At 55.2% G+C, this 26,499-nt stretch overlaps 1 protein-coding gene across 1 annotated transcript in view; it reads left to right on the top strand.

Moving 5' to 3' along the window:
• COL4A1 (collagen type IV alpha 1 chain) overlaps positions 1–26,499 on the top strand; it is a 133,609-nt gene that overhangs the window by 93,756 nt on the left and 13,354 nt on the right. Inside the window, 24 exon segments of the mRNA XM_043892467.1 lie at positions 1,178–1,308; positions 1,310–1,343; positions 3,666–3,761; positions 5,120–5,203; positions 5,729–5,799; positions 10,295–10,486; positions 11,054–11,222; positions 13,594–13,686; positions 13,773–13,877; positions 14,441–14,538; positions 15,050–15,200; positions 15,405–15,518; positions 16,345–16,512; positions 16,628–16,717; positions 17,526–17,678; positions 17,829–17,927; positions 18,039–18,128; positions 19,157–19,296; positions 21,308–21,434; positions 21,526–21,606; positions 22,013–22,111; positions 23,316–23,366; positions 24,522–24,707; positions 25,293–25,426. Of these exon segments, the coding sequence (XP_043748402.1) occupies positions 1,178–1,308; positions 1,310–1,343; positions 3,666–3,761; positions 5,120–5,203; positions 5,729–5,799; positions 10,295–10,486; positions 11,054–11,222; positions 13,594–13,686; positions 13,773–13,877; positions 14,441–14,538; positions 15,050–15,200; positions 15,405–15,518; positions 16,345–16,512; positions 16,628–16,717; positions 17,526–17,678; positions 17,829–17,927; positions 18,039–18,128; positions 19,157–19,296; positions 21,308–21,434; positions 21,526–21,606; positions 22,013–22,111; positions 23,316–23,366; positions 24,522–24,707; positions 25,293–25,426 (2,756 nt within the window).

The raw sequence follows: 26,499 nt of genomic DNA, 5'->3' as shown, positions 1-26,499 counted from the left end.
CTGACCCCACACGGAGCGCTGGCACTGTTACTGAGGTTTCGGTTGTTTGTTCTTTATTTTTAATTCTTACTGTTCTTTGTTATTTTATTTTTCCCTTCCTGACAGTCCTTAAGTTGAAAGTTCTCCCAGAGCCCCTTCCTTTGTTTTTACGGGAACAGACACCCCCACCCCCCAACCATTCGCACTGTTGAAGAAGGCTGGCTTCAGTGCCCTGCATACCTTTTTGCTGCTCAGCTGTGGGCATCTACCCTTAGATCATCCTTGTCCATCTTTCCCACCCCGTCTTCTTGGTCAGAAAGCTTACTGGACCTCCCGGGTGCTCTAGCAAACAGGTCACTTCCTGTCTCTCTTGCCAAATCTACTTTCTCAGGCCTCTTATCTGACCCCATTAGCATCTTAAGCTGTGATTTTTAGAAACCATCTTTTAAGCTGCTCTGGCCTTGTCTGTTTTCAGGCGGCCCCGCCTGCCCTCTGCTGACTGTGGAGGCCCCGGCCTCCCTGCCTCCTGCGGCTCACTGGGGCTCAGGTTCACGGCTGGGGTCCGGGTCCAGCCGTCCTTCCTCAGAGCTCTTGCCCAGGCCAGCTCTTCAGGGTCACCTCCCCTGGCCCCTCTTGGAGGCTGGCTGTTCACTCTCTGGAGCCGCAGTCGCTTCCCCACGGCCGCCTGGACCGCTGGGTCCCGAGTGCTTCGTTCAGACCCCCCTGGGCTGTCACAGGCCCCTGCGATCTTGTCCCCACAAAACTCAGGGTGGCCTAGCTTGCCTGCCCGCACTCGCTCGGCCCGCCGCCTCGGCATCGCGCTCTTGCCCAGGGCCGCCTCCTCGTCCTGACTCCTTCTCAGCTGGTTCCGGCCCAGTTCCCACCACGTCTGCTCTGCTGAGCGGCGTTTCTGTGCCTTTCCTCTCTGAGCAGACGGGGAGCGTCCTCTGTCTGACCTGCTGGGGATGCGCGGCTGTGAGAGCCTGCACTGTGAGCCCCTGCGCCTTGCAGGGCCTTCGCAGGGAGCCCTGGCCCAGCTGCATGTACGTGCGACAAGCTGGTGCCGCTTCTCTGTTAGAGCAGCCCGCGCCCAGCGGTGGTCTGCTGCTCGTTCTCCCGAGAACGGCGAAGGGAGCCAGTGATGCTCTCCTGAGACTTGCTGTCGTCTTGTGACCGTGAGGGTCTCCTCTGCTTCCAGGCTTCCCGACTCCGGGGCTGATCGGTGCCCCCGGCTTCCCCGGCGACAGAGGAGAGAAGGGTGAACCGGGCTTGCCGGGCGTGTCGCTGCCGGGACCCAGTGGAAGGGACGGGCTTCCCGGCCCCCCTGGCCCCCCCCGGGCCCCCCGGGCAGCCGGGCCACACAAGTGAGTACCTTCTGGGTGCATCCTGCATGGCGTCCCGTCCAGGATGGGTGCGGGCCGGGCTCAGTGGGGCTGGGAGGGTGCCCGCGCTCACGTGCCGAGCCAGAGGCTGGGTGTCCCGCGACTTACGGATTATCTGCGTCTCACGTGGGTGTCTTTGCCAAGTCAGTCACCTCAGAAAGGATGCTGCACATAAACTAATGAACCTGGCTGGGAGAAACAAGAGCCGGCTTAGCCAGCGTCTGAAGGCAGAGAGCAGGCTGTTTGAGTTACAGCGTTCTTCCTGGGACTGGCATGTTCATCTAGAGACACAAGCCGGTACTAACACACACACACACACACACACACACACACACACACACACGAGACGGGGCTGCTCTGTCTGTGGGGTAACATGGTAAGTGGCTTCAAATCCGAACGGTAGTTTACCTGGGTTTTTCTCATCTGTCCGCCATCAAAGCTGAGCAGAGACAAACCTGTAGGCTCAGTGAAGGTGTTCTGTGGCTCCAAGGTAGCCCCAGTGCAGAGCGTCAGAACCTCTGAGAGGACCTGAGCTCACGGCCCAGGGGGCTGAGCTGAGACTCCATCCAGCCTATGCAGAATGTCAGAACCTTCGAGGGGACTTGAGCTAACGGCCCAGTGCGCCGAGCTGACTCCATCCAGCCTGTGCCCAGCAGAGCGACTGCAGCGTGGCCTCTCGGGCTGCTGCAAGGGGCTCCCGGAGGTGCCCATGGTTGACTCCCAGAGGGCAGACCCAGCTCCCCGGAAGGACTTCTCGTGGATGAAGCTCCGAGCGGAGGCCAGATACGCCCTGGACGGCATGAGTGCCTCCAGACGGGCAGCCTCACTGCGAGCCCAGAGGCGCGCGTTTCCTCGTTAATGGGTCGACAGTGCATCCATTATGACTTCACGGGGACTCCCGCCCCTTCTGATGTGAAACGTGGAGAATGAAGATCAAATAGCGGAGGCACGCACCACAAAGGCATGTTTCTCTGCATTTCTGAGAGAAGCCTGTGGGCATCAGAAGGGCCTTTGGGTGCTCATTCACTCATTCCCTGGTCACTTGCTTGTTCAACAAGCATTGGCGTGCCTACGATGCCAGGCGCCACCCTGAGCCTGTGACAGAGCCCACGAAACGGTCCTGACCTCCTGGGCCGTGAACCATGAGACAGAGACCAAATAAATCAGTAGCTGGTGGGGTGGCAGCCGGGGCTATAGACTCAGGAGGAGACGAAGTCGGGAGGGGAAGACAGAGGTCAGGGTGCGGGCAGGCAGGCCATGGGGTGTAGTTTTAAATCGAGTGATCGGCAAAGAGGCTGGTGAGAGAGCCAGCCGTGGAGAAATCTTGAGCCTTTTCTTAATATTCTGCCGGTTCTGAAATGTGAACACCTCTTATGGAAAGACTTGAACTTCTGGGTGCTGAGAACCGTGCAGGGTGCGGGGGTTGAATACGTTGTAGTTACCCTCTTGGTTTCCCAGTTGGCCTTTCCAGGGTGTGCAGATTAGGTGGTGCACATCACAGTGTGTTAAGCGGTGATTCCTAAATGAGAGTTTGGCGCAGACGGAGCTGGTGTGTGGGCTGCGGACGCAGGAGCTGCAGCCGTGGATGTCCGGGCTTCGGTCGTGACGAGGGACCGGCGCATCCCTGAGCTTAATCGCTCGCTCTGTCCTTTTCCTTCAAAGATGCCAGAGAAGGAAGTGCTAACTCTGTCACTGTGTGTGTCCAGAAGCAACACTGTTTTTTACCGGAACCCACAACAGATGGTGTTTGTGTCACCGCAGTTCACGTTCATGCTTCTTCACGCCAGTGATGCTCAGGATTGAATCGGAACAATTAGGGGTGTTTTCCCACGGGCAGTGTGCCCCTCTGAAATAATGAGCATTTCGCTGTGAGTCTGCTCAGCAGGAAAAAAGGGCACAGAGGCTCAGGTGTCCGTGTTGACCTCACAGATGTAGGACATGGACAGACCATCACTCTTTGAGCCTCAGTTTCTGAATCTGTAAGGATAATGGTGTGTACTTTGCAAGACAATAAGAAATAAGGTTCAGGACGGGGCTCAAAAGCTGAAATACATGTTAGAAGTGTAAAGTAGAAACTTGAGCCGTGACGGCTTGTGATGGGGAGTGGACGGACAGTCTGTGTGCTGGTTTTACAAGTTAATGTACTGGGACTGTGTCGAAGCAAGTCACAGCAGGATTTCTAGTACTTGCCAGATAGCGTGAACATAGTTTGATTTTGTAACAGAGATTGAATTAAGAGCCGGTGAAAACACCTGGCTTCAGCCTGGTGGGAGTGATCCTGTAACTGTTAAAAATCCATTTCAGATGGAATCGTGGAATGCCAGCCCGGTCCGCCAGGTGACCAGGGTCCCCCCGGAATTCCAGGGCAGCCGGGGTTGACGGGCGAAGTTGGAGAAAAAGGTAAGAGGTTTAATTGTTCAAGAAAAGGTGACTGCTTGGGCGTGTGATACATTCCTTCATACGTACCGGCTTTGGGCAGAGTGGGTACATTCTTCATTTGAAGCTCGCTTCAAAGTCCCTTCCTGAGATGCACCTCCCGACGGCCCTGCTGAGATTACTGGGTGCTGGAGAGACAGTTATCACCGGGGAGGCAACGGGGGCCTTGAAGTCAGCGTCCCTCCCTGTGGTCAGCAGATTAGATTCCCAGATTCCCAGATTAGGTCCCAGAAGGACCGTGAGGTCCTTTGGTTCAAAGTCCGAGATTCCATTCTCCAGGAATGCGCATCTTTCCAGCTGTCAGCCCGATCACAAGCATGCACACAGGATGTTCACGCCCCTCAGGCTCAGTTCCCTTAATCAGTGTGAGCATCTCTGAGTTCCTGGGTCGGCCAACTCCACCCAGGGCTCTTAGTTTTATCTTAACCTCTTCAAGGGTCCAGGACTCAGCATAATCCCCTCACAATCTTGGGAACGATGGCTCATCTCTGTACAGACAGGCCTGTCTTAGCGTGGACTAAACCAAGGATGTTCTGGTATTTATACAGTATGGCTCTTACTGCCCAGACCAAAGAGAGGGTGGCCCCCACAAGACTGATCCCTCTAGGTCCCATGTCTGGCTTTAGATTGCAGAGAATTTTCACTCTTCAGAAGTTTAAAGTGCAAATGCCTGGAAAACGTCTTAGCATTTTGACAACCATGTACGTTGCAAAACCCTAGATACATTCAAAGTTTAGGACGAAGACGCTAAGACATCCCAAAGGCCTTTTAGCATAGTTTGAAAATCGAGATGCAAGAGATTCGCATTTCCAGAGAAAGGCGTGTCCTCCCATCTTGCAGTTCTGGGGTTCCTCTCATCATCCATCTTCTGTGTCAGGTCATCTCTTGCTTTTTGTGCGTTTTTACTCCCCTGTGTCATCTGTCAGCCTGGAACACGGGTTCAAAGTCCCGGAGCTAGAGGGGCACTTGGCTAAGAAATGCTAAGTCAAAGAGAAGGATGTTGGCGGGCTCCAGAATTAAGAGACAGATGGATGCAGCCGTGTCATCTCAGGCTGATGAGCAGAGTGGCGTTCTGGATCACTGTGGATTGAGGCAGGGCCTGTCCCTCTGCCGGACAGAAGAATGGGGCTCCTTAGAAGGGTCCCGTGGTCACCTGTGACCATGCTGAGGGCAGAGGGCAGGCCCCGTGTCAGGACCCACGGCCGCTGGCAGCTGGGTGCGTCCGGAGTGGGGTCTGGGCGGGCAATGCCCTCCTGCCCTGCCACTGTGCTGCGGGGCCTCCTACTCTCGTCCCGCGTAATACCCCGTGTCTCCTTTTTTAGGTCAAAAAGGAGACAGCTGCCTCATCTGTGACACAACAGAGCTTCGTGGGCCCCCAGGGCCACAGGGACCTCCCGGAGAAATAGGTAAGACCCCCATGTGAAAGGGACCAAGTTGGGGTTGGAAGCTTCGCAGTGAAGTGCGTCTTGCTGCCTGGCCTGACGGTCTGCAGGAGCGCTAACGCGAGAGGTGACGAGTGGATCTGCCCGTCTGGGATTTGTCCATTTTGTAGAAAATGATCAAGCCGGCCTACAAATGCAGTGTCAGAAAGGCTTCCTAGTGAAAGGGTAGCAGCAGGTGGTTCGCACAGCTCTGAAAACTTCCTTGTCTCCGAGGAGGTCACGCCCTGCTTTGGTGGAAGTGGTCCCTGGGTGGGTGGGCAGGGATTTGTAGCCATCCAGAGTCAGGGTTTCAGGGTCACTTCCCGGCTTCTGAGACCAGTTTGGGCATTTTTTTTTTTTTTTATCATTACTCTATTGAGATTCTTAAAACATCATCCACTTTATATGAAAATCTTTGCGCTTTTGAATCTTGAAGAAAAAGGAAGTATTTTGAGCTGTTAGAAAGTGTCTTAACAATGTGCTGAATTTTCCCTCCATCTCTCACAAAAGGTTTCCCAGGACAGCCAGGGGCCAAGGGTGACAGAGGCTTGCCCGGCAGGGATGGTCTGGAAGGAGTGCCTGTGAGTAACCCAGTCTGAGTTCCTGTGTGTTAGAAGTTGCCACCTAGCAAACCCGCAGAGGCTTATCTTTTTGCATCTGCAAGTGGACTCCTGCTTCATTTGGGAGCCAGTAAAGGATCGCTTTGTGGAACAATTAGAATGACTCCCCTTGTCCTCCCTGACTGACTGAGCTGGGCATGGGCTGAAGCAGTGAGTCCAGAACCCTCATCCCAACTTGCGGGTCTTCTCACCTGGTCAGGATAACCTGTGTCCAGGGGCAGCTCAGCGCTGGGGGGCACTTTCCTACGGGGCCTCTGGGAGCTCTCGCAGCCGATGGTGCCACCGAGGGTCACTGCAGAAGCTGGGCTGCTGAGCCACTGTCTTCCTGCATGACCATCCCTCCTGCACCAGATAACCCAGAACTCCTCAGTGAGTAGTTCAGCAGCAGTGGTTTCCATGGGGATGGAGGCAAGCTGACCTGCTTTCCTCTAGAAATCTGAGCTGTTCCTTTATTCTCATTATTACAGACATAGATTTTGAAAATTCCTATCACCAGCTTCTATTATAAAGATGCTTTTTCAGACCTGTAAAAGGCAATATCTCAATCCCAGATGTGAAGCCTTTCAGTTTAAACAGAATATCAGTTTCTTAACCTTTCTACTTTGTTTTAAAAGGAGTCATTGAATAGGAAATTATACTAATGATCTTAAATATTGAAGGACGTGACTTTTGTGCATGTAATCAGCTTCACTGCTAAAGCTTTTAGACCTTTGGACTTTGTTCTCATATCATCTTTGTTCTTCTAAGTTCAGTAAGCATTAACCAGCTTCTCCAATTTCTTTCATTCCTTTTTTCTTTTCATTTCTCTTTTGTGCTAAATTGAACATCAAATCTTTAGCATTATTCTTTTTTTGGTGCACAAATTACATTTGTAGTTTAAAAAGATATTTCTGGAAGGTTCTATAAGAGTGGGCCAGGCCAAGAGTGAGTTGAAATAGGAATGAAACAGCTGGAATTCAATGGTTTTCTCCTTTTGAAGTCAGATCGTGGGCCTCTGCTCTCCAGAACTTCCCCGGTGCCTGGGGAGCTGAGTTAGAAGTTGCAATTGTTTAAAATATTTCTAAATAAGTTGTAAGTTCACAAAGCTGGGAATGCTGACTGTGGTGGGGATCAAAGTCGGAACCACTTTGAAGGCCACAGACAGAGTCTGGACATGGTCTTTATCTCCTTGGCCTTTCTGGAATAAAGACTTCCTGCTTCAAGTCTGCCTGGAACCTAGTTCAGACACCCGCCCCTAGATCCAGCCCCAGACCCAGTAAAAATGAGAAAAAAAATGAAGAGGGATGGTTGAGGAGAAGTCATGATAAAGAAAAAATGCAGAAAATGTATAGCAAAAAGGCAAATCCCGGTACCTTGTCCGTCAGAGCTCCTTTCTTGGTGTAGAAGGAAAGCGCTTCTAAAAACTGTTCTGTGGGTAAATAACTTGAGGCGATAATGGCTTTCCTTTTGTTAGACGCCGTGTCACAGCTCCATGGTTAAACGAGCTCAGAAATGTGGTCCCCTTATTTTGAATTTGGCTGGAGGCTGAAGGAGGCTCTGCAGACCAGGAGAGGAAACTGGAAAGTAGATTCTAGTGAAAACCCTCTGGTCCCGCACTTGACTCGGGTAGCGTTTCTGTGACATGGCCTCTGAAGGCCGAGAGCTTGATTTTGGGGAGCAGGGTCCACGCTGAGATGCTGACGCCCAGCCCCCAGCAGGTCCGGGGTCACTGGGAATGACCCGCATTGGTCGGATGGAACGTCTCCTGAATTTTCCCACGGCGGCCCACTTTTTGGAAGAAGACTGCGCAAGGCGTCAGATCTCCAGTTGGTGCAGCCGATGTGAACTGCCAAGGCAGCATTTGATTCTTCAGTATTTATCTTAGGGGATGAGAATCAAAAGACCTTTAAATCGTGTAGGATTAAGAAGGTCTGTGGCAGAGAAACTACATGAGATGTCCTTGGGTTGTAAATGTCACTTTTCAAAGAAACCCTGGATTTCTCCCTTAATGCCTGACAAGGTCATCGGTATGGGAAAAAAAAAATTGTATTTTTCCCACCCTGTGCTCATAGTCTTAGAAAGCACTGTATTTCTAAGCTGTGAATCATCGACATAACATAACATGGGAGGGTGCTTCTGTTTTGAGAAGGTCTGCACTGGTTGGAGAAGGAAATGGCAACCCACTCCAGTGTTCTTGTCTGGAAAATCCCAGGGATGGAAGCCTGGTGGGCTGCCGTCTACGGGGTCACACAGAGTCGGACACGACTGACGTGGCTTAGCAGCAGCAGCACTGGTTGTCATTCCTTACCCTGGCATTTATTTTTTATTGACGGATGTCTCTGGTTCAGCATGTCCTTCCTCCAGCATCTCCCTCTTGGAGACAGACACATGGAGACAAGACAGGAAGCCTTGGTCTTGCCCCCAAAGCCCTGAAAGCTAGTGGAGAGATGAGCAGACAGTGAACGTCCCTGGGAGCAGGGAGGACCCCAGGGTGCCTCGTGGTAACATGGGGACAGAGCTCCTTGGTCTGTCTGAAGAGGTTTCTGAGTTTAGCCGGGCGTCCTCACCGACTCAATGGACATGAGTTTGTGTAGGCTCCCAGAGTTGCTGATAGACAGGGAGGCCTGGCGTGCTGCAGTCCATGGGGTCGCAAAGAGTCGGACACAACTGAGTGACTGAACTGCACTGAACTGAACGATGCATGGGAGCTAATATTAACTCGGAGAGAAAAAAGCTACAAAATACCACAGCAGTTTTCAACCAAGTAATGACTTTTCCCTGACCCCTGCTGACCTTCCCAGCGGGTGGCTGGTGGAAATACTGTGTGGCCCCTGCGGGGACCAGCACATGTAGGCTGAGCATCTTCCCTGATCCCCCAGGAGGGCTGAGCAAAGCGTGCTCGGCTCCCAGGGGCCCTTCCAGCCCAGGGCCAGCTCCGACCAGCGGTGTCTGTCCAGCGGCGCTTTCTGCCAGGATAGACCGTCCTTGGTCAGCACTGTCCAGTGTGGGCACCCCTGGCCGGTGGTGGCTACTGAGTCCTTGAAGTGTGGCTGTGGGATTAAGGAACTGAGGTTCAATGTTAGGTTTTTAAATAGTAGTGGGCTGTGCAGCCTTGTTGCCCCCCCTCTCGACTTCTGGAAGAGCCCTGGCTGGCTTTGGCCGCATCTCTGAGAGGGTGTAACTGCCCGCCTGGATGGAGCAGCCGCCCCACAACTTAGCCGGCACTGTTCTGACTCCTCGGAGGCCAGATGAGCAGACACGTGTCAGCCCCACGGCAATGCCTCCCGAGCGCGCCAGCCCCCGGACCCCTCCGAGCCGAGCCCCCGTGTCTGTGCCCGAGGCGGGCCTTCCTAGTAACACCCAACTCCCCGGGGCCCACGGGGTGTGGTGGGTATCCAGGACAGGCTCTGCGGCGGGAAATCAGCCCTTTCTGGCGTGCAGTCCTGGACGAATCCTTCTCTGAATATTCGCTCCTCATCTGCCAAGCGGCCGTTCCTGCTGTTTCCCTGCGGAGTCAGGTTAAGGGTCAGGGCTGTCCCAGAACGGGATGCCTCGCAGGCATGTGGGGAATGGGAGCCGTGATGGAGTCTAAAGTTTGTGTGGATTTGGGTGTCTCTGCCCCCCCGGCTCCCTCCATTGAGGAGCACAGGTTACACATAGACAGAAGTGTGTGCATGCGTGCGTGTGTGTGCACGCGTGTGGTTCACAGACATCTGAAAACCATTTCAAAGGGAGTTTACAGAAAGGGGCTCAAACCAGGTGAATCCTGCCTAGTGAGCAGGGACTCCTCTCAGAGAGCAGCTCACTGAGACGGTCGTTGGAAGTCCTGGCTCTTCCCTCCGCTCGGAGGCTGGAGGAAGCGCCTTCTAGGGGTGTGGGCATCCTTTGAGGATCCCGCGTTCCAGGAGTTGAGCGATAGTCTCTTGGGAAACTCACTCCTGTTCTGTTGACGGCTTAGCATCACGGTTACAGAGCTGGCCGGGTGCTCGCCCTGGGTGTCTCCTCTGCCCAGGTGCCCTGCACCTTCTCATCTCTTCCGGAATTAGGGCCGTGGGCGTGGAAGGGAAGCTGTGTGCCTTCAGCGCTGGCCAGACTTGGAGAACGTGGCTGCTCCCAGCTCCGGCTCCGGCTCCTGGGCCCAGGGGTCGCAATCCAGCCCCGGCCAGGCAGAGCTAACCTGTTCTGGGCAATGTGAGCGGTTGTGAAAGGACGAAAGGCACCGGGGCCTGGCCCACGGGCTGGGGACAGCTGCTGTTCTGTGTCCCCGCCGGCGATCCTAGCAAAGGCTTTTTCAGGGCCACGCGGCAGGGAGCTCAGCTCAGGGCTTGGTCACAGAGCTGCTGGCTGGCTCCCAGACAGGCAACAAGGAAACTACACCCGTTCCCACTTTCCCGGGCGTCCTGACCCCTCGCTGGCTCTGCTTTGCTCTCCGGACGAGCGTCTCTGCTGGGGGCATCATGAGGTTTTGTTCTTGCAGGGTCCGCAAGGCTCGCCGGGGCTCATGGGCCAGCCGGGAGCCAAGGGGGAACCCGGTGAGATCTACTTCGACATCCGGCTCAAGGGCGACAAAGGAGACCCCGGCTTCCCAGGCCAGCCCGGCATGCCAGGCAGAGCGGGCTCCCCCGGAAGAGACGGCCACCCGGGTCTGCCCGGCCCCAAAGGCTCCCCGGTAGGTGGATTCCCAGACTCTGAACGAGTGCTTGACGGATGGATACATAGATAAACGAGTCATTGGTATCATAACTGCCTGTGTCCACTGGTGGGGGGGGGGGGGCGGTCATTGTCATGGACAGATTTGTCTCTTGTCCCCTGAGGAAGCTGTGGTCTGTAAACCCAGGAGCTGAGGACCTTGCCTTGAACAACGAGATGATGAGGGGGTCACTGTCTTCTGATGGGTCTGGGGGAGCTGAAAAGGCGCCCACCTGCTGGATGGGAGATGAAGTTTAAAGCTAATGGCACTCACGTCACCCTATCAGAGAGGATTCCAGAGATCAATGCTTTCCTCTGTGGAGTGTGCCCTGGCCTGGGGGGAGGCAGGCAGGGCGATTTCTCTGCTGAGATGGAAGAATGCTGGTTTCGTTGATTAACTGCAGGTTGACCTTTGCTGACGGGTCGAGGTGAATAAGTAGCCCAGCCATGTTAGAGCCTGGTCACTCATTTACCGCGGATGCTGGGAAATGTGCGCTGGGTTGGAGCGCTGGTATGTCTGCTGATAATGCTCTCTTTCTCACTCCAGGGTTCAGTAGGATTGAAAGGGGAGCGTGGCCCCCCAGGAGGTGTCGGATTCCCCGGGAGCCGTGGTGACATCGGCCCTCCGGGGCCTCCAGGCTTCGGCCCGATTGGCCCCATTGGTGACAAAGGACAGATGGGCTTCCCAGGAAACCCCGGGGCCCCAGGCCAGCCAGGTGAGGCCCGAGGTCCTCGGGTGCCGCCCCAAAGCACCAGAAGCCTGGGCTCAGTCATGTGCGGGTGTGGGTCTGGTTTCAGTCCCGCCAGGAGCTGGACTGTGGCCTGGGCAAGTCCTTCCTTAGCATTCCCATGCTTCATCCCTTCCTATGAGCTGGGCCAGGGGGTGTGTGTAGCGTCTGGATGCAAGAAGTTGAATTTAAGGTGATTTCCTTATAGATAAGTATGCCATGCATGGCAGCCCTCTCCAGTATTCGTCCCTGGAGAACCCCATGGACAGAGGAGCCTTGCAGGTTCCAGTCCAGGGGGTCACAAAGAGTCAGAGATGAGGGAGTGAGTTAGCATGCAGCACGCCCATGCCGTACATACCGGTGAAAACCAGCCCTTTATGTGGACGTTAAAACAGCATAGGCCCGTGCTCTCCTTTTCCCCCGATGAGCGGCCCGTTTTGGCTTCTGTGTATCCCTGGCCACGTATGGGCTCATCATCGGGGACTGCAGGGAAGGGGGCGCCCCAGGCCCCGCACACAGCAGCTGCCCAGTGACCGGACTGTGATCCACTGGAAGGACCGATGCTGAAGCTGCAGCTCCGGTCCTTTGGCCACCTGATGCGAAGAGCTGACTCATTGGAAAAGACCTGATGCTGGGAAAGATTGAAGGCGGGAGGAGAAGGGGACGACAGAGGATGGGATGGTTGGATGGCATCACCAGCGTGATGGACATGAGTCTGGGCAAACTCCAGGAGATGATGAAGGACAGGGAAGCCTGGCGTGCTACAGTCCACGGGGTCGCAGAGAGTCAGACACGCCTGAGTGACTGAGCAACAACACAGAAGGAAGGGAGCACTGACATGGTTGCCTGCAACACTTAGAAAAGAAGAGGTCAGGAGTGACCTGGACACGGAGGACAGAGGACATGCGCATTACTGGGACGTTTTACAAGTGGGAGAAGTGAGTGAGAGGTGGCCGGGGGTGGCTTCAGTGCTGTGAGCAGGGAACCTCGGGGAGCACAGCGACTCAGCAGTGGACGGCCAGGGTTTCCGAGAAGAGCTGCCGTTCATCGGGCCCTCACACAATTGCCCACTGTCCCGAGCCGGTGTCCAGCCGCGAGTTCCACGAGTCTCGGCCCCCACTGCGAGCCGTCATCTCCTGTGAAGGCACGGTGTAGAGTCATCAGCTCGGCGCCCCAGGAAATGCCAGCAGCCTTTGATGGACATGCAAACGCGTCTTGCTGTGTCGGTTATTACTGCTGTCATTGCTGGGTGATCACTGGTTACTTGGCCTTAAGTTAGGACTGACTAGTTCGCTGTTTAGCAGGGATCCGAGAAATGACTCTTTTATGACTCCGATGGGGCAGGAAGTCCTGGGCTTGGCTTGGGAAGCCCCTCGGTCTTGGAGAAGGGGCCCTCCTGCTCCTGATTCCCGGAGTACCATCTCAAGTGTTCTGTGTGCCCCTAGAGCCTGAACACTTGCAGAGTGTAAACAGGAATCAGCTTTTTCTCTCGGCCAGAAACCACCATCATCAGAAAAGCCCGTGGGGCACACACGGATAGGTCTTGAGAGGCTGAGGAGAAGGTTCCCGAAGGTGGGAAAGCTGGCAGTGGCCACATTCTGGAAGCTCCCTGGGCCACTCCAGACCCTGGCAGCCCTGGGATTAGAGACCCAGCTGCTCTGATCGGCCAGAGCTGTGTTTGCTCTGAGGATCATAAAAGCCTCATTCCCAGGCCTGGAGCTGATAGCAGAGATGTGCTGGGGTCAGGCCCCGGCGTTTCCCACAGTCTGCAGCTAACGAGAGTGCTGGCCGCCCTCGGGAGGCCCTCGTTAACCTGAATTCTTTAAGGTACGCAATGATTCAGTGAGATGAGGCCTGTGGTCCTTCCCTGACACAGCTCAATCCTGACACCCAGTGGTCCTCGCAGGCACGGGTGCCCAGGGGCTGGGCCTGCCCCTCCCAGCTTGGAGAGGGAAAGGGGCTTTTCTGGGCTGCTGGCGATAACCTGGCTCACGTCACCCGCGGAGCAGGTCCTGAAGATGACTTCCAGCGGACGGGCCTCAGAGCATCTGAGAGCCAGTCCCGTCTGAGACGCTCAGAGGGGCCGGCCAGGGTGTCCTGACTTGGACAGATAGTGACCCGGGGTCGCCTTGCTTTCTGCGTCTGAGTTTTCAGCTTTTCGTGACTCTTGTTTCGGACATGTAAGGGATGCCTGTGTTGACGGAACATCCGGGTCAGTCTGGACGTTTGTGGAGAGGAGGCGGTCGGCCTCTGTGAGAGATGCTTCGGTGGAAGGAAGGGAGGGAGGTGTGTGGACGGAGCCGCTCTCCTGGATGCGAGCCTGCGGCCCTCATGCTGAGCGTCTCTTCTCTTCCTCCAGGTCCCAAGGGAGAGGCAGGAAAAGTCGTGCCCCTGCCCGGCCCCCCTGGAGCAGAAGGACTTCCCGGGTCCCCCGGCTTCCAGGGGCCACAAGGTACCCTTAGGGTTCTCGCTGGTCCACCTGGGGCCCGTGGGAAAGCGCTCGTGTTCTCCTCTGACCGCCGGCCTCTCCCGCCGCAGGTGACCGAGGTTTTCCTGGAAGTCCCGGAAGGCCGGGCCTCCCGGGAGAGAAGGGCGCCATCGGCCAGCCTGGGATTGGATTTCCAGGGCCTCCCGGCCCCAAAGGTGAGCCCTGGTGGGGCCTCACGAGGGGTCTTGTTCACGTGCCTGTTTGGGGACTTCCCTGGAGGTCCAGTGGCGAAGACTCCACTCGGTCAATGCAAGAGGCACGGGTTCAATCCCTGGGCGGGGAACTAGGCTCCCGCGTATTGTGTGGTGTGGCCCAAAGATTTCTTTTTTAAAAATGCAGGTCTGCACTGGGAGATCCGGGCTGGTTTTCTAATCAGGCAAAGGGGATGCCCCTGACCTCACTCAGAGTCCCCAGAGTCTAAATTGCCATTCCCAGTCTGCAGATACTGGTGTGGTGTGTTTGCAGGGAGCAGATAGAAAAAAAAGTTTACAAAGAAAGAAAGGAACAGAGGGGCAGGAGAGAGGGAGAAAGCGGAGGGGGGCAGCCGGCGCTGTGAGTGGTCCCTGCCCCCAGCCGCCCCCCACCAGGGCCAGCGTGGTCTCATCTTCCTTGTTGACCCCCTCAAGTCTGTTCAGGTTCATCTGAGCAGATTAAAGAAGTGGAGGATGTCGGGAATAGTATTTTACATTGACAATTTTTTTTTCACTCTTCCAAACAGGCGTTGATGGTTTACCTGGAGACGCTGGACCTCCTGGGAATCCGGGTCGCCAAGGCTTCAACGGCTTACCTGGCAACCCCGGTCCACCTGGCCAGAAGGTGCGTATCGAGCATTCCCCAGACTGCTGTCCGCATCGCTCTGATGAACTGGGCACATCAATCGTAGGCTGCTGGTCTCACGGGGTGTGTTGGGGCAGCACGTTTTATGTGACATAGCATCAGCCGGGAAATAACCAGCGACACGGGGCAGCACACAGCCCTGCGTCCTTGCGGAGGAGTCGTTTGTTCTCGCCTCGCATCTGTGCTGTTGCCCGTGTGCATCCTGGGTCTCCATGTGCAACGCGTGTCCTGTCGGGAGTGGAGGAGGAAAGCAACCTGAAGCCCCTGGGAGGGTGGGCGGCAGCCTCTCTCAGCTTCCGTCACATGGACACTTGGGTCCAGTCATTCGTCGTGACGGGGACTGCCCTGAGCACTGCGGGGTCCTTAGGAGCCTCCTCCGTGGCCCGAGCCACAGACAGCAAAAGAGCTCCCCCGAGTGCATGCCCAGGTCTGACAGCCCACGACCCTTGGCTTGGAGGGTCACCGGCTTCTCTGTGCTTCGGGTCTCCAGGGCGAGCCTGGAATCGGTCTGCCGGGACTTAAAGGCCTGCCTGGGATACCGGGCATCCCCGGCACCCCTGGGGAGAAGGGAAACGTCGGAGGACCGGGAGTTCCTGGAGAGCACGGCGCCATCGGCCCCCCCGGCCTCCAGGGGCTCAGAGGTAACGTCTACGGGCATATCCAGCTAGTGGCAGGGAAGGGGTCTGCTTATTGTGTGGGCTCAGAGCCCCTGCTAGGTCCCAGTAAATGTTTGTGGAAGTAATGATGACAGCCCTGGGCGGTGTCCCGGCACCTGGGGTGATGGGTGGTGCTCCTGACATGGCCGTGTCCCTGTGTGATGTGGTCACTGTTTCTTCCCCATCCAGGTGACCCGGGACCTCCTGGATTGCAAGGCCCCAAAGGAGCTCCGGGAGTCCCCGGAATCGGCCCCCCTGGAGCAATGGGCCCCCCCGGAGGACAGGGACCCCCAGGGTCATCAGGTGATACTGCGTTCTTCCAGAATGCCCCTTCCCTAACTCACAATCTGTGGCTCAAAGGGGAGTCAGTTCTTCTGTGGATACAGGTGTGATGGCTCAGATGGTAAAGAATCCGTCTATAAAGCCAGAGACCTAAGTTTGATCCCTGGGTCAGGAAGATCCCCTGGAGAAGCGATAAGGCAGCCCCACTCCAGTATTCTTGCCTGGATAATTCCATGGACAGAGGAGCCTGGTGGGCTTTAGTCCACGGGGTCGCAAAGAGTTGGATAGGACTGAGCGACTCACACACATACACACACAAAGTCACGGATGCCATTCTCTTCCTCTCTCTGAACTTGGTTTATGTGCCAAAGACACTTCCCCTTTATTGTACATTCAGTACCTTTTTTATTTAATTCAGGAGGATCGGCGCCTCTGTTTGATCCTTCCACAGGAGGGGTAGTGAGTCATGGGTAACACACAGGAGTCCGTGTCTGGAAGCTGCCTCTGCCTTTATAACCATCGTCAAGTGAGACAGGGGTGGTGGGTGGCACAGGACAGCCAGGGAGAGCCGCACGGGGGACGCTGGGCTGAGTCTCCCCGCCGCGGAGGGGCCGTGGAGGGGCCTGCTGCCGATGCCCCGAGGGCAGGGGGGCTTTGTCTTGGGACAGTGCGTGCCCAGCGGCGGCCCCACACACCACCGTCTGAGGAGGGGGAGTAGCTCCACGCCCCCCACCCTGACATGGCCACAGCCACACGCCTTCTGCAGAAAGTCACGGGCGCACGGGCTCCAGGGCAGTGCCGGACACCCCGCCAGTCCTGCCAACACCCCTTCTCTTCCCCGTCTCAGGCCCCCCCGGAGTGAAAGGAGAGAAAGGCTTCCCCGGCTTCCCAGGCCTGGACATGCCGGGCCCCAAAGGAGACAAAGGGTCCCAGGGGCTCCCCGGCCTGACGGGGCAGTCGGGGCTGCCTGGCCTTCCTGGACAGCAGGGCACCCCCGGCCAGCCCGGCTTTCCAGGTGAGTGACTCTGAGCTCCACCCACGTGGGCCTGGGGAGGTGCCTCCCGGCTCTAGTTCACGACCCTCGTTCGGCCTCTGCCACCAACGTTCACGGTCCTTCTGTCCGGCCACAGGTCCCAAGGGAGAGATGGGCGTCATGGGGACCCCGGGGCAGCCCGGCTCGCCAGGACCAGCAGGCGTGCCAGGATTGCCGGGTGCCAAAGGTAAGGAGCGGTGACTACAGAAGAGCTTGTGTTATATATGTCTGGGCCCCAGTGCCTTGTGGGAAATTCTCTAATCGTTGTAGGTTGTAGTTCATCCCAAGAAACCTGGGAAAGGACAAGGTCAAGTAAAGGGTCCAGAAGTCCCCCTTGTGTAACCCATGGTTCGTGGGGGTTACGGAATGTGCCCCACCAAAAAGTCAGGGAGAAGACAGGTTTTGGGGTATTGTTTGTTGGCACCGTTGAGTTTTTTTTAGAAATGGTGGAATCTTCAATCATGCAAGGTTAAAGGAACTGAGCCCTTAGAGTCAAAGTAGCAAAGAGAGCAAGTTGACAAGTCTTAAGTTTTATTTCGTATCATGACATTTGGTCCAAAATAATGTTCTGTTTTGTTTTTTTAAACAAAAAAAAATTGACTTTGAACCTTAGACATAAAAGTGGTGATTTGTGTAGTTGAGTGGGAGAGTTCCCCTTCCGTTACTTCATGTAGAGTTGAGGGACCACTATAAACTGGAGTCATGAGGGGATTTAGGAAGGAGAGAAAAATGTCATTTGTTTAAATTAAGAGCTGAAGTCTCATCTGTCGGAAGTATTAGCAAGTAATGAATTCTAGAAATGGCTTTATTGTTCGTTTGCCTGGTATCACCTTCTTCTGGGTAATGTGGACACTGGTCCTTGAGTGCCGTTTTTGGAGAGGCTGTTTGTTCTTTATTCTTCGTTGGTTGGGTCTACTGGCCAGAAAGAACCGCGCGCTTGTCACTGCCCGGGGCCCTTGGCCACAAGTCACTCGGTGCCCCCTCTCTTTCTGCAGGGGACCACGGCTTCCCTGGCTCTTCGGGACCCAGGGGAGACCCTGGCTTCAAGGGTGACAAAGGCGACGTGGGGCTCCCTGGCAAGCCAGGCTCCATGGATAAGGTGGACATGGGCAGCATGAAGGGCGAGAAGGGAGACCAAGGCGAGAAAGGTATCTTGGAGGAGGTTCACCTGCGGAGTGGGGAGGGGGTCAGATGAGCTACTCAGTTCTTCCTGCGTGATGACTGACCCACCTGTGTTTCTTCGACTTGCTTTAAGTAGACTTGCATCGTTATTATTTTTTTTTTCCTGTGTTGCACAGGACAAACTGGTCCGACCGGTGATAAAGGATCCCGGGGAGACCCGGGAACGCCAGGCGTGCCTGGAAAGGATGGTCAGGCAGGACACCCCGGGCAGCCAGGTACGGTGGGAAGTCCGAGGTTGCCTGCACGGCGGGGGCTCGTGCCGGGAGGTGTTACCTGGTGCTCTTCGTGGCTGTTGACCTGTTGGGTTTTTGTCTTTATGATCCCAGGACCTAAAGGTGATCCCGGTGTGAGCGGGATCCCAGGCGCTCCGGGACTTCCTGGCCCCAAAGGATCCACTGGTGGAATGGGCCTACCAGGTACGTGGGGCTTAGGAAAGGGGGCTTCTTCCAGACGCGCCTGTGGCACCTGTCGGGCTGCTGGGGCGAGGCTTGGGTGAGGCCCACTGCCTGAGGGCGTAATCCAGGGAGACCTGTCTTTTACACAAACTCACATCTTCATGTGAGACTTCTTGTCTAGGGAGGGCGGGCATTTGGCTGACCCTATGTCCCTGGCTTAAAAAAAACAGACAAAAGCCCTCCCAATCTAACAAGATGGACATGGGTGGTAGGCTGGGGACTTTCTCCAGGTGTGTCTATTTGGATCCATCGAAACGGCGATTAATTCTCCACTCAGTTTTCTCAGCACCAGAGGCTCCTGCTCTCCCAACATTAGCTCAGAAGACTCTTCTGGGCCCTCTGCCCCGGTGCTGAGCCGGCTTCCACGCTTTGCCATCGGCATTTGCTGCAGTGACAACTAGTACAGAGGAGGCAGGAGACAGAAAGCTGAGAGCCGAGGGGCGCGGACGGTCTGGGTGCCAAGGCGTCTCAGAATCTCCTGGAGCCACAAGACAGGCCAGCAGGCCTGTCTCACGGCTCCTCCCCAGGCCTCTGCGGGGTGCACTGTCACTTTATTTAAGATATAAACGTCCAGCTGCTGTGGGCACCTGTTTATAAGTTAGTTTGACTGCCCACATCAGTCTGGAAGCAGGGACAGTTCTGTTCTCCATGACCTGCGTCATGCCCCCTCTGATTCATTTGGATAATGAAGTTTGATTACAGAATAAAGGACGTAGAAGCCGCTTTATGCTGTTGGGAAAGTAGACATGGGCTGAGCAGTTAACATATTCCTTTTCCCTTTGTAATGTGGCTGTCTTTAAAAGACAGGAAGGCTGTTTTCTAGGGTCCTTCTCCACGGCGGGATGACTGGCACCTTCCTGGATGACGCACAGCCCGAGAAACGAGGGATGTGTGTTTTTCCGCCTCCTTGACTGGCTGTTGAAGTGCGTTCTTATTTGTAATACTAGTACCGGCTAACCAGACATTCTGCCTCCATTGTGTGTTTCTAGGAATGCCAGGACCAAAAGGTGTGGCTGGCATCCCCGGCCCGCAGGGCATTCCTGGCTTACCTGGAGACAAGGGGGCAAAAGGAGAGAAAGGGCAGGCGGGTCTGCCTGGCATTGGGATTCCAGGACGGCCCGGAGACAAGGTAACTGCATCCTGCACGGAAGCCCCTCCCACCTGCCTGCAGAAGCCCCACCCACCCGTCTCTGGCAGACCCTCCCATCAGTCTCTGCGGAAGCCCCTCCCACCCACCTCTACGGAAGTCCCTCCCACCTGTCTGCAGAAGCCCCACCCACCCGCCTCTGGCAGACCCTCCCGCCAGTCTGCGGAAGCCCCTCCCACCCACCTCTACGGAAGTCCCTCCCACCTGTCTGCAGAAGCCCCACCCACCCGTCTCTGGCAGACCCTCCCGCCAGTCTGCGGAAGCCCCTCCCACCCACCTCTACGGAAGTCCCTCCCACCTGTCTGCAGAAGCCCCACCCACCCGTCTCTGGAAGCCCCTCCCGCCAGTCTGCGGAAGCCCCTCCCACCCACCTCTACGGAAGTCCCTCCCACCTGTCTGCAGAAGCCCCACCCACCCGTCTCTGGAAGCCCCTCCCACCCATTCCCACAGAACCGCCTCCCACCTGTCTCCCTCCCTCACCAAAGGCTGCCAGGGAGTGTGTAGTGAGCACCTCCACGCAGTAAATGAATCCTAACGGAACAGTCTCCCTGCCTCCCCCAAGGAGGACCCGAGACTTGCTGAGAGCTGGAGCAGCAAGTTATCACGGGGCGAAGCGGAGGAGGAACTGGAGAAGCAGAACAGGCGGCTGCTTTTTGCCACTGGGTTTCTGGCTCTTCCTCTGTTTCTAGAGTGGGCTTCGATTCCCCCTTTAGAAAGCCAGAAGTGGAGTTCTGCCAGGCAGGAGTCGTTGCAGCCGCGTGTATACAGGCGGTCCTCCCCGTGCCCATGTGTATACAGGCGGTCTTCCCCACATCCACGTGTATACAGGCGGTCCTCCCGCGCCCACGTGTACAGAGGCAGTCTCTGCGTCCACGTGTATACAGGCGGTCGTCCCGCGCCCACGTGTATACAGGCGGTCGTCCCGCGCCCACGTGTATACAGGCGGTCTTCCCCACATCCACGTGTATACAGGCGGTCCTCCCGCGCCCACGTGTATACAGGCGGTCGTCCCGCGCCCACGTGTATACAGGCGGTCCTCCCGCGCCCACGTGTACAGAGGCAGTCTCTGCGTCCACGTGTATACAGGCGGTCGTCCCGCACCCACGTGTATAGAGGCAGTCTCTGCGTCCACGTGTATACAGGCGGTCCTCCCGCGCCCACGTGTATACAGGCGGTCCTCCCGCGCCCACGTGTATACAGGCGGTCCTCCCGTGCCCACGTGTATACAGGCGGTCTTCCCCACATCCACGTGTATACAGGCGGTCCTCCCGCGCCCACGTGTATACAGGCGGTCGTCCCGCGCCCACGTGTATACAGGCGGTCGTCCCGCGCCCACGTGTATACAGGCGGTCCTCCTGCGCCCACGTGTATACAGGCGGTCTTCCCCACATCCACATGTATACAGGCGGTCGTCCCGCGCCCACGTGTATACAGGCGGTCGTCCCGCGCCCACGTGTATACAGGCGGTCGTCCCGCGCCCACGTGTATACAGGCGGTCCTCCTGCGCCCACGTGTATACAGGCGGTCTTCCCCACATCCACGTGTATACAGGCGGTCGTCCCGCGTCCACGTGTATACAGGCGGTCCTCCTGTGCCCACGTGTATACAGGCGGTCGTCTCCACATCCACGTGTATACAGGCGGTCCTCCCCCGCCCACATGTATACAGGCGGTCCTCCCCCGCCCACATGTATACAGGCGGTCCTCCCGTGCCCACGTGTATACAGGCGGTCGTCCCCACATCCACGTGTATACAGGCGGTCCTCCCGCGCCCGCGTGTATACAGGCGGTCGTCCCGCGCCCGCGTGTATACAGGCAGTCTCTGCGTCCACGTGTGTACGGGTGGTGGTGGTTGCACCACGTGAATACAGACGGTAGTCCCTGCACCCACATGTATAGGGCTGTAGTCCCTGCGCCCACGTCTATACAGGAGGCGCCTCCAGACCCGTGCCTACTTTCCCAACAGCATTAACGGGCCCAATCTACACCCACAGGGAGACCAGGGCTTATCAGGATTTCCAGGAAGCCCTGGCGAGAAGGGAGAGAAAGGAAGCACTGGGATCCCAGGAATGCCCGGGTCGCCGGGCCCCAAAGGCTCCCCGGGCAGTGTCGGCTATCCGGGTAAGTGGGCCAGCCTCCTCCCGAGCTCGGGGTCCAGGTGGCAAAGAGAAAGTCATGGTCACGGGAACTGGGTGTTCCGGTTTTTCTTTAGGAAGCCCTGGGTTGCCTGGAGAGAAAGGTGACAAAGGCCTCCCAGGACTGGATGGCATTCCTGGCATCAAAGGAGAAGCAGGTAGAGACCACATTTCAGGACACATGGGGGCCCGTGGAGGGAGGTCACGGGACCTCAGGCTGGGTGACCTCTGGATGACCTGTGGAATCACACCTCCTCCTCCAGTTGAATAGACTGTGTCTGGGATCTTCCAGGGTCTTCCAAGGTCTTCACACCAGTTAGACTGGAACTGGTTTTAGAAACAAGTTTTCCTGCTTGGCACGATGAATGGATACTCTTTGTCTCCACTCACTCCAGCTTCTGGGGGTCAGCATGCAGTGGTCCCTGCTGAAGGGGATTCAGGAGCAACTTGCAGGAAGCTGGGCCTGCTCAGGGGGTGGGAACGGCTCCCCAGAAGCATGTTGGGAACGGTGGTGCATTTTCCACACAGACCAGGGTGCTGACCAGTCTGACTGTTCTCTTTGAGGTCTTCCTGGGAAGCCTGGCCCCACGGGCCCAGCCGGCCAGAAAGGGGAGCCTGGCAGCGATGGAATCCCAGGGTCGGTGGGAGAGAAGGGCGAGCCAGGTACGTTGAGTGTCCGTTCCCTTTCAGAGTGAGGCTGTGCCCTGGAGCTCACATCTCCCAGAGCTTTCCATTCCTCGCTGAGTGACCGGGGCCCGGTGTAAAATGGCACCTACGTTGTTCCATCCTTACGTCTGTGGGACAGTGATGTGGACACCTGGGCAGGGTGGGATGAGAGAAGGGGAGAGGCAGTGTTCGTTTATTCCACAGATACTTCTGGGCACCTGCCCTTCAAATGGCCTGAGCTCTTGTGGTGAGTGAAAGAGATACACACAGAAAGCCCAGACCATGGCTTTCTCTGCCTGGCCTTTCTCCCTTTAGACAGATGGTCCTGGGGATAGCTGCTGCCCCCTGAATCTGCTTCTCTCACTGATGGGGACGTGGCAACTTGGGCAAAAAGTGCAAGCTGTGAGCTCCAGTGATGACAATCACACACACAATAATATTCGTATATATTGAGTTATAATACTCATGTAGACTGAGTTGGCCAAAGAGTTCATTTGGATTTTTCTGTTATATCTTATGGAAAAACCCGAATGAAACTTTTGGCCAACCCAACAGCAGGAGGGTAACACTCAGTGTGAAACAGGTGACCCCCGGTCATGGGGATGGAGGGAGGGATGCAGAGCTGGGAAGGGGTGGTCAGAGGCCCCCTTACTGCTGGTGCTGGCCTCCTTCTACAACTCATGTTTTCATTCTATGAGCCTTATGTTTATATTATGTATGTTCATTTTCCTATAAAAATAATTCATTAAAAGTGCCACCATACCTACTTCCCTCCTTTGGACCTTCCCTCACAAGCTTTATGCACATTTTTGGGCTCCCTGCTGTCTGCTGGCCTACCTGGCTCTCTGCATCACGTTTGAGAATAGCTGTTGGTTGGATGGTCATCTGAGAGAAGCCAATTTGTGAGTCTCCAGACAGTAATGGGAAATTAGCACCCATTTGTACAAGTTGTTTCTACTAAATGCTGTAGTGGTTCTGAGCTCAGAGGTACTTGGGAAAGCGTACTACATTATACACACCCAGTCAAGGGTGTCTTAGAACAACTGTAGCAGTATAGTTTTACTTGCAAAGTGCAGGGATTTCTCTGTGTTCTGCAAATTGTGTGTGGTTTTGGCGCCAAGAGTGGATGTTGCTTTGTGCTGTCCCTGCAGCTGGGCTGCTTTAGGAGAGGTGAACGTGGCTTCTGACCTTTATCTCGTAGGTCTGCCTGGAAGAGGACTCCCAGGGTTTCCAGGGAGCAAAGGAGAGAAAGGTAACACATTTGCCAAATCTGTTCTTCCTTTTCAGCGAACCTCTGGTACACACAGCACCCTCAGAGCAGGGCGGCAGATACAGGGAAGCCCCTGGACTTAGGGTGGTGACAGATTAGGGTCTGGGACCGTAGGCAGGACCTTTCCGCTGGCGTGTGACAAGCCAGCCTGCGATGTGCCGTGTCTTGGATTCATACTCGTGAAGTGGGGGCACGTGGGAGGGATCCCAAGGAGGGCCCCGTGATCCTTCTAGACGGTGACCCTGTTTCCTTCCCTTCTTCCTTTTCCTTAATAACCTTAAGACAGTCCTAGAATTTTGTCATTTTTTGACAAGTTTGGTGAAATATGTTTAAAACTAAACATGCAGCTTTTTTCCTAGAAGTTCTGACTTTGAAATTTTTTTTAAAAAACAGCTTTATTGAGGTGTCAATGGCATGTAATAAACTGCATATATTTAAAGTGTACAATTTGATAAATCTTGATATATGCGTACACATCCATGAAAATACCAGCACGTTCAAGATGTGAACACATCACCGCCCCAGAAGTTCCCCGGGCTGCCTTGTCAGCCCCCTCCTGCCCCTTTCTGCCCCCTCCACCCCACTGCACCCCAAGTAACCGTTGGTCTGCTTTCTGGCACTGTCGACTAGCTTGTATTATGTAGAATTTTACACAAATGGAGTCCTACACCATGTACGTTTCAGCCTGACTTCTTTAACTCGCATAATGAGTCTGAGAGTCCCCGGTGCCATAGTTCCACTATTGTGTCCATCCTTCAGTCTCCTTGCTGAGTCGAGCTCCTTGGGATGGATATAACACCGTTTGTTTCTTCATTCACCTGTGGGTGGGACAAGCCCTTAATTTCAGCAGTGCCGTACCTTGCCGGCTTGTCTCCACATATATGCAAGTGCCTTTGCTGTAGACCATGTGCTTTAAAGAGCATAAGGAATGATGGTAGCTTCTTCGAAAGGAAAAGCTTTCCTTTTTCAGGTGGGCTGTGGTGGGAGTCTAGACCGTTATTCAGTAAAAAGGAGAGAGAAGGGCCCCCGGCTCTGGGTTCCTCCTGGGCCTTCCGGAGGCTCCCCCTCCTCCTTGGTGCACTGGGCCTCTCTTCTTCCCTGCATTTCACCACCATCTCAACTGTCTTTACTGTTCAGGTTCAAAGGGCGACGTGGGCTTCCCCGGGTTAGCCGGGAGCCCAGGAATTCCTGGATCCAAAGGAGAGCAAGGCTTCATGGGTCCCCCGGGACCACAGGGACAGCCGGGATTGCCAGGGACCCCAGGCCACGCGGTAGAGGGGCCCAAAGGAGACCGCGGCCCGCAAGGACAACCCGGCCTGCCAGGTAAGGATGTTTCAGGAGCTCAGCGCTGGGGCCGAAAGAGGGACACACGCACGCGGGTGTAACGCGGATAATCAGAGTCTTGAATGAGCCTTCTGTTGAGAAGTTGGCAGCTTTTTTTACCCCTTGAAACTGCTGAAGACTTTGGGCCGCTGTCTCCTGGGCCTCTGTTGGTGCTTTTCCCGTGTCCTTTCTGTCGGGGAACTTAGTATGCACGACAGGGAGCTGGGGGAGGGAGGCAGGACATCACAGGAAGGGCTGGACCACGAGGGCCACGTGCGGTGGGGTTTAAAACCGGCGTGACCTCTGTCCCCCTGCACGGTGGGGCTGCAGGGCGACTCGGTCGCCCCTGAGCCCAGGGCCCGCGGGACACTGACTCTGAGTCTGGCTGTTTGAAGCAGCGTGTACTGCCTGTTGAGAGTCTTCCCTCCAGGACTCGGGGTCCTCAGGGCTCATGCTGCTTTAATGTGATGTTGCCTCGGGCAGTTGGGGGCACTTGGGTGGCATCGTGACAAGCACAGTCTAATGCCACTTGTACATCAGACCACCCTCCAACCTCAAGTGTGTGTCTTCTGTGTCTTCCACTAGGGCATCCGGGACCCATGGGGCCTCCAGGCCTCCCCGGACTCGATGGGCTGAAAGGTGACAAGGGGAACCCAGGCTGGCCGGGCACTCCGGGAGCGCCAGGGCCCAAGGGAGACCCAGGATTCCAGGGTATGCCGGTGAGTTGTCCAATGACAGGTCCTGTTTTTGGAAAGGATCAAAAGACAATACTTTGTGTGTGTGTGTATGTGTGTATCCACATGCATTACATGTATGTTATACTCCCAGAGCCTCTCTAAATCAGTCCCTTCTCTCTGGCAAGTAATCACGGTAGGCAGCTGTTAACAACAGTTCTTACAATCTAGTTTTACATGAACCATCAGACGTGAAATGTTACAATACTGGAAATTACAGTTCAATGCCTGGCTTAAAATATAGTTCAATGCCTGGCTTAAAAACCTATGTACAAATGATACAAAAAGAAAGCCTCGGTAACACAGAAATATACACTCTATTCCTAGTGCCATTTTCAGTGTCTGTGTCCATGAGTGCACATGTGCATTATATGTATGTTGTTGTTCAGTTGCTAAGTCGTGTCTGACTCTTTGCGACCCTGTGGACTGCAGGCCCCTCTGTCCTTCCCTATTCCCAGAGTTTGCTGAGATTCATGTCCATTGAGTCAGTGATGCCATCCAACCATCTCATCCTCTGCCACCCTCTTCTTCTTTTGCCTTCAATCTTTCCCAGCACTGGGGTCTTTTCCAAGGAGTCAGCTCTTTGCATCAGCTGGCCAAAGTTTTGGAGCTTCAGCTTCGGCATCAGTCCTTCCAATGGATATTGAGGGTTGATTTCCTTTAGGACTGAATGGTTTAATCTCCTTGCTGTCCAAGGGACTCTCAAGAGTCTTCTCCAGCTCCACAATTTGATAGCATCAGTTTTTTGGCTCTCTTTATGGTCCAGCTCTCACATCCATACGTGACTACTGGATTATATGTATACATATCTACAAATACTTGTTCATGTTATTTTGGTTACCTTGTTAAAATAAAGTAAAGCAAAGAAATAAATATAAGTAAGAAACAACACAACTTTTTATATATTGTGAAAGGAACAACTATGTTGAAATATCCAGAAATTAAGGTAATATTTTAAAAATACAAGAACATCACTATATTGTAAAGGAAAATGATCCTTCTTTAGTTTTTTAACATTCCTCTCCCCATATTTAGAAGCTCTTTTAAGACAAGATATA

Source organism: Cervus elaphus, chromosome 30, assembly GCF_910594005.1.
Source record: "Cervus elaphus chromosome 30, mCerEla1.1, whole genome shotgun sequence".
NCBI lineage: Eukaryota > Metazoa > Chordata > Mammalia > Artiodactyla > Cervidae > Cervus > Cervus elaphus.
This window is presented reverse-complemented; position numbering and strand designations above follow the sequence as displayed.